The sequence below is a fragment of the Limanda limanda genome, chromosome 8, assembly GCF_963576545.1.
Source record: "Limanda limanda chromosome 8, fLimLim1.1, whole genome shotgun sequence".
Lineage (NCBI taxonomy): Eukaryota > Metazoa > Chordata > Actinopteri > Pleuronectiformes > Pleuronectidae > Limanda > Limanda limanda.
Window position 1 is genome coordinate 16,437,142 of NC_083643.1, and position 7,653 is coordinate 16,444,794.

The window sequence follows — 7,653 nt, forward strand, 5'->3', positions numbered from 1 at the left end:
TGGTGCATATATAGTTTGTATTAAATCAAATGTTTAGCTGTTTTCTAATTAATCATTTGACTTCCTCCAGCATCTTATCCGCATGTGAGCACCTGCAGGCTGCCACAACACCGAACACTCCAACCATCTTCATTGCTCGTGAAGCCATAGTTAATGCAGACTGCCAGTGGGAGTGGGAGTGCCTTGCCCTAAGTTTTCACCGTCACTTGATTGCTGTGAAATGTCGTAGAGGGGGCTGTACTACAGTCTGCAGGCCATGTGGCCACTGCTGCTGCTGCTGCTGCTGCTACACGCACCATCCGCACACACCGGCAGCGGAGCAGAGAGAGACGGAGGAGGGCAAGTGAGCAGGGAGGAGGCGGTGCTGCGCGGACAACTGCGTCCCACTCCTGAAGCAAACATCTTCCTCCAGATCACCTAGGCATCACACTTCTCCCCAGCTCCGACATTCAGCTGATCACAGCGTTGTGGTGGAACGACGGAGGGGAGCTGCGCAAACACTGAAGGTGAGTTTTAGGAACTGAAGCAGAGAGAATCCAAGCTGTGTCTCAGGCTCTTCTATCAGGTGCCATGACTCCAATCTGATATTCAAACGGTTTTTACGCACGGTCTGATGCAATCAAGAATTTAACCAGAACTTAAACCTGCAGATATTTGTATGTTAATAATTGCAAAGTTACAGGCAAATAAAATAAAGTCGAGTTTTAGCTGTATTTGAACATTAACGTTAACCTATGGCTCAATACCGATCTGCTTTTATTTTATCTTAAATACTGGACTTAAGTTAAACGCTGTCTGGCAACTTACTTGTGTTGTTTTTGTGTTTACAATTATACAAATAATAAATACCCACTACTATAAAGAGCTTAAAGTGTGTTTTGAATAATTTGCGTATTATAAAGTTTTGCTTGAGGCTGGTTGGAATTTGTCAAAAAACTCACATGTCCACGTCAAACGTCGTCTCCCCAGCCTCCAGGCCTCCAAGCATGGACTCCATACCTTCGGGGCGAGACTCCAGCTCCCCGCCCAGCTCCAAGCAGGAGCTGTCCTACCCGAGCACCAACCTGAAGCCCAACCAGGTGGGGCAGACGGTGCTGTACGGAATACCCATCGTGTCTTTGGTGATAGACGGCCAGGAGAGACTTTGCCTCGCCCAGATCTCCAACACCCTCTTGAAGAATTACAGCTACAACGAGATCCACAACCGGCGTGTGGCGCTGGGCATCACCTGCGTCCAGTGCACCCCTGTGCAGCTGGAGATCCTCCGCAGGGCCGGGGCCATGCCCATCTCCTCCCGGCGCTGCGGGATGATCACCAAACGCGAGGCGGAGAGACTCTGTAAGTCGTTTCTCGGGGCTCACGCACCGCCTAAACTTCCAGAGAATTTTGCTTTCGACGTGTCCCACGAGTGCGCCTGGGGGAGTCGAGGCAGCTTCATCCCGGCCAGATACAACAGCTCCAGGGCCAAGTGCATCAAGTGCACATATTGCAACATGTATTTCTCCCCGAATAAATTCATATTTCATTCGCACCGCACGCCGGAGTCCAAGTACACGCAGCCAGATGCAGCCAATTTTAACTCGTGGAGGCGACATCTGAAATTGACTGATAAAAGCGGCCAGACAGATGTGCTCCACGCGTGGGAGGATGTGAAGGCCATGTTCAACGGGGGCAGTCGGAAGCGGACGCTGCCGGGCAGTGGGTCCGACTCCAGGTCCCACATGAAGTCCCAAGGACCCAGCCGTCCCCGGGAGACCCCCGACATCCCTGCGAAGATCATCAGCATCGAGGACCAGCGCGGCGGCATGGCGAGCGCACGCAGCTACCCGGTCATCCCGGTGCCCAATAAAGGGTTCGGGATGCTGCAAAAAATCCCACCACCCCTCTTCCCTCATCCATACGGGTTCCCAGCCTTCGGCCTGTGTCAGAAGAAAGACGACAGCCTCCTGGGAGAGCAGAGCAACAAGCCGGGCCTGCCGGGCGTCCTGTGGCCTGCAGCCAAGGACAGCGCCTATCACTCCTTCCCCATGTTCTGGCCCGCGGCCGGCGCGCTCCCGATGCCCCCGTACCACCCGACCCAGCACAAGCCCGTGCCCGAGCTGCTGTGCCCCCCCAGGCAGACCGACATGGACCTATCCGAGCACAGTGACCGCAGCACCAACACCTCCAAAGACAGCCTGGTGGAGAACGACCGCTGCTCCAGCACGCAGTCCGCGCGTAACGAGGAGGACAAGTCCGGGGACGAGGCGAGGCCGCTGGAGGGGATGGCGCTGGTTCCCCGGAAGACCAGCTACGTGTCCGCGTTCAGGCCCGTCATCAAAGACGCGGACTGCATCGCGAAGCTCTACGGGAACAGGGCCGTGTACAGCCACTGTCGCACCGGCTATCTGTCGCCAGACTTTTTAAGCGAGAGCTCCAGCTACCGATCCGCGTCCCCGTGCGTGGACAGCGAGGGCGAGCCGGACGTGGACGTGGAGACGAACAAGACACCTGATGAGGAAGAGGAGGAGGAGGAGGAGGACGAGGGGGACTCCCGGCCTCCGTCCTCGGTGTGCGCTCGGACTCCCCCCGGCTTGGCACGCAGTGTCTCGCCCAAGGAGTCGGAGTGTAAGGGCCTGCCGGAGAGCAGGGTGGCCCAGTCCTCTGACAGAGACATGCACAGCAAGCAGCTTTCAGAGAGACACATAACCGCGTCTTTCACTGAAGTGAGTGGCTTCAAACTGAGGAACACAAAACTGTAACCCTTCACTTTTAAGTTTCCATTCCAGTGGGTTTGTTTTCCTAAAGCCTGTGTGCATCTTTACGCACATGAACATCTTCGTGTCCTCATGGATGCTTGTGTCTTTCATGGTAAATCAGTGTAACCGCAGCATGTCCAGAGAAAAACGCATAAAATCATCATTTAAATAAAAATGTATTGCCTTCGATTTTAGACTACATTTTTAATTATGAATTATAGATGTTATTTAAATTAATTATTATAATTTAACTAAACGTATTGTAATTTTACGAGCTGAAAGAAGTGGTGATTGTTTCTCCTGTAGGTTTTCACAGCGGAGAGAGCTGGGCTGCAACAAAGGAGCAGTCCGTATCAGTTCAGAGCTGCCACTTACCAGAGTGGAGTACTTCCAACTAATGGTTAGACGTGTTTTTATTCTGCGTTTGTAACAATAAATCTTTTTTTAAAAATCGGAAAAAAAGAGGGCAAACCTCACATCGATTCATTTTCTCCTGTAAGATGATGGTGCGAGTAAAGAGGAACCGTCTTCCACAGTGGAGGAGATCGAAACGAAATCTTTTCATGAACACAGCGGCGAGGAGAACCAGCGGGAGCCCGAAGACGGTAAGTCACACTGAGGTCAGAGAAAATAAGCTTAATTTCCGTGTTTATAAAGTCTGTTTAAAAACACGGAGGCGCCACTTTTCATTTACAGAGAGAAATAAAATGTATCTTCTGTGTATTCAGGCGAGGACGCGCCAGTCAGAGCTGTGGCAACACAAAGAGATCTAGAAAGTCTGGCTAAAGGTAAGACAGTGACGCGAAGAAAGGATATAATAACATTGTCATTATTATTATTAGTGGTATAAGTATTATACTATTGGATGAGTAAAAATTACACTTATTTACACGTCATCCAGTTTATTTAATACAATATCAACAATTGTTTTAGGAGTAATTAAAATGAGCTTTAAAAAGGATATTGCCACTTTCCATTTAATAAAGTAATTTCAACCACTTCCTCCCACATTGCTCATCTACTTCAAATTTGAATGCCTTAGGGCAAAACACTTTCAAATTCCACATTTATATCTCACTTTGGTTGCATGTACAAAGTTTCACTTGCAAAACTTCACATTTTACCAAATAATTCAAATTAAATATAACAATTCATCAATTTCAGTTTTTTCCCCCTTGAAGCAGTTTCTGTTGTGTCCCAAAAAATGTAGAAGTGGAGGTTTATTTTTTTTGCTTTAGGCCCATAAGACCTGCTTTAAATGATCAGTGTTAATGATGATGATGTCCTCTTCCCTGTCATTAAAAATTGAAAACCGCCCTAGAAGGACACACAATACTTCTGTACCTCTGCCCCTCAAACAGCCTGTATTTGTGTCTGCTTTTTAGATGAACTCCAGAAGCAGCTGTTAGAGCAGGTTGAGCTGAGGAAAAGACTGGAACGAGAATTTCAGAACCTGAAAGGTAAGCCAGATTCTGCATCAGTGCCTTATCCACCACTCTGGCTATTATCACTGTGAAAGTGATGTCATAGATAGAGCCTCTAAAGTATTTCAGTTCAAAGTTAAGTGTTCTTCTTCTGTCGTATTCCTGATCCGGGCCTTGCCATGCCATGACCGGATGCACCTCAGCAGTGGCATGCATGAGCTCTCTCTGCAAAGCAAAAATCTGTTAAAGGGCGTCCTTCATCCAAAAAACACTAAGTGGTTCAGGGACACACTCCCTTCGAAGAATGTGTTTCCAAAACCCATTTGAACACAGGTTTGAGACCATTATTATTATAACCTTAAGTCCAAACACACTCACTCATGGTTAGAAAATAGCACTGGGGAAGAACGTTGAGAAGCAGATATTTTGGTGCTCAGTTTAATTTATAAACATTGATACTGTGAATACAAACTTGTTTTAAATGTACTCTAGATGTACATATAGACAGTTTTTTTTTAAATATAAAATGTCTAAATGCTGAACAATGAGGAGAGTGTTGATTTGAAGATGAAATATGATAATTGATCTTAAAATTCTTAGAATGTCAACACAGAGGGAAATGTTACAGCGAACATTTATATATATATATATATATATGATACACATAAAACTCCAAACTGGTACAGATTATATTGCTTTTTATAAACTGAAGCCTTAGCAGCTGACGATATGGAGTCCATAATATACTTTTTTTTTGTCAGTAAGTAATGTCTCCAACATTTCTCCAAAATCTCACCCTTTCAACTCTTCACACTCTGATTTGGAAGCTTTTTGAGAAACATATAGTGACAGAATGGATTTTAAAAGTAGTCTGTGTTATTTAAAAAAAGAAGAGTAAAGCAGTAACAGCTTATCCCTAACAGCTATAGTTGGTAAAATTATATTTAACTTAAAAAAACCTCAAATCTCCAGAAAGAGGTAAAACAATAGACTTGTTGATTTTAACAAACTCTAACAAAATGTTTACATTACTGAAGATTAGCACATACAGTATTATCCAAGTCGCTGTGGGTTTGAGTCAAGGGTCAAATTACACACTACAGACCAGTGTGTGGATAACAGCAACTGGAGATGCAGCAAAAATATCTCATATACATATATATACTACATATATTACTGTTGTTTAAAATCATATATATCTTGTCTCACCTTTGTACAAGACCATGCATGGAAGACTAATTCAGATGATAAAATTATAGAGCCACTGTGAAGTGTGCACATCTAATTTTTGCTAGTTGTTAACAAACTAGCAAAAATGATTTAACACCAGCTTTTACAGTTGTATTATGGGGTTTTATGTATTATTGTCTCATTGCTTTTTAACACATATAAGTGATGCGTCTTTGTGTGGACCTGACTCACACCCATAAATACATTTTCTCTATGTAAATTCATAGATGATATTTGGAACCAACTATTGGGACAAATGCAATAACAACTGAGTGACAACACCGTGCGACTGGTGCTCCATCTATAGCATTGGTTTCATTCCATTCTTTTTATAACACTTTAATAAGGAGGCAGTGAGGAGTGTTAGGATCTGGTCTAATCTTGATCTGTAAACAAGACCAAATTCAAAAATTTAGAAATGGTATTTTTTAAAGATCTGTTTCAGTAAAAACAAAAAATGTGTAAACTTTAAGATTTACACTTTACAGCTTTTACTTACACATTTCAATTCATTGCTCCTTTTAATATTTTTTTCTCAAAAAAGCAATAAATGAGCTTCAGATAAATTACAGGTTTCTTTTCTTGAACATGCTGAATCCTATATCTCCAATTTAAAGCTCTCATTAATATATCTCCACACCATGAGCCAGTGTGGAGGAGGCCTGGAGTCTGTCTGTTTTTAAGCTTGAGAACAGCGCCCCGTAGAGGCGAGTGAATCTGTGAGTGTTATCTCGTCATCACGCTCTCGAACATAAAAGCTCAACAAATTTTGAAGGTTCACTTAAATATTCACAACAAACTCACAAATGGGCTTGTTTTCAGCGTTTTGGTGGCACTGGTTAAATGAACGCGTTTCTTCAGTGAAGTTTGGTTCGTATTGGCTGGTTGTGATGTTGGAAACTCACCGAATCCCACTGACTGAAATGTGTGGCTCACATTCGTCCCTCAGATAATTTCCAGGATCAGATGAAGAGGGAGCTCTCCTACAGAGAGGAGATGGTCCAGCAGCTTCACATCGTCAGAGGTGAGAGACATATCAGGAGCGGAGGGAGCGGACACAACACGTGCACACACACACACACACACACACACACACAAACACACGCGCACACGCACACACACACACACACACACACACACACACACACACACACCATCACTTTCTATATCGATTCGCAGATTGAACCGCCGTGGCACATTTTACGGGCGTGATTGATGATTGGCAGTTTGTGCGTAAAATGTTCTGTGTGTGCGCAACGTCACGGATCAGTCCGAGTTTCCTGCAGAATTCACTTGCACTTATATATACTGTTTACATATAATTTATTTAACTCGGGGAAAGTCTTAAAATCAAAACAGAACTAGTTTATGTCTTATTGGGGATTTTCCAGCCTCGTAAGCATAATCAGCGTCGTGTTTACCTCACATTTGCACAGGCCTGTCACCTAATTGAAATTACAAATTGACGTTAAGATTTTTGCTCGGTGCATCTCACATTCCTCCTTTACGTCTTGGCTCTGCAATGTCTCATGCTTGACACTTGAGTTGAACCAAGAAAGCACAAGTATATAAGCGCGGGTGCATGTAGACATTTCTGCAGACACACATTAAACCGGCGTACATCCAGACTTTAGACTTTGAAAGTTCTCAATGTTTTGCGCATGGTTCTGAATGAGCTGATCACATTACTGTTCGCATTAAACCTGCACATACGCGTGCGTGAGGCAATTATCCACCCTCCTTCACCTTGTATAAAATGTCAATCATATGTTGTTTTGGCGCGCACGTTTCACGGTTGATGGTTATATCCCCTTCTTCATAGAAGCTCACGACGCGTTGCACCATTTCTCGTGTAAGATGTTGACTCCTCGCCACTGCAGCGGCTCCTGCTCCTTCAAGTCTCCTCTGCTGCCGCCCTGAATCCCCGCTCCACCTTTCTACACCTGACCTGATGGAAACCAGAGGACACCTCATCCTCCCTCCAGCTCCTGTCCGACAGCATACCACGAGGAGGAGGACACAATAACCTCCAGAGACACTCGAGTCCAGAGAAGACTAACGTGTAATATTTCACTGTAATATTTAAAAATGTGTATCCACACTCCCAGCGTTTATGTGTCCATTTTGGCATAAGGTGACATTTGTTTTTCTTTCCTGAAATAATACAATTGATATCTATTATTTGTGGCAAAGTGCAATGACAATGTATATGTACCTTGTAATAGTTCTAGGTTGTTTATTTATTTATTTATTTGGGTTTT

At 44.4% G+C, this 7,653-nt stretch overlaps 1 protein-coding gene across 1 annotated transcript; it reads left to right on the forward strand.

The window, feature by feature from the left end:
* The first annotated feature begins 986 nt into the window (after positions 1-986).
* Positions 987-7,312, forward strand: skor1b (SKI family transcriptional corepressor 1b). Its single transcript, XM_061077099.1, has 7 exons — positions 987-2,705; positions 3,045-3,138; positions 3,239-3,343; positions 3,467-3,526; positions 4,124-4,198; positions 6,342-6,416; positions 7,215-7,312. The coding sequence occupies exons 1-7, from the start codon at positions 987-989 to the stop codon at positions 7,310-7,312; spliced, it is 2,226 nt and encodes a 741-aa protein (XP_060933082.1).
* The last annotated feature ends 341 nt before the right edge of the window (positions 7,313-7,653 follow it).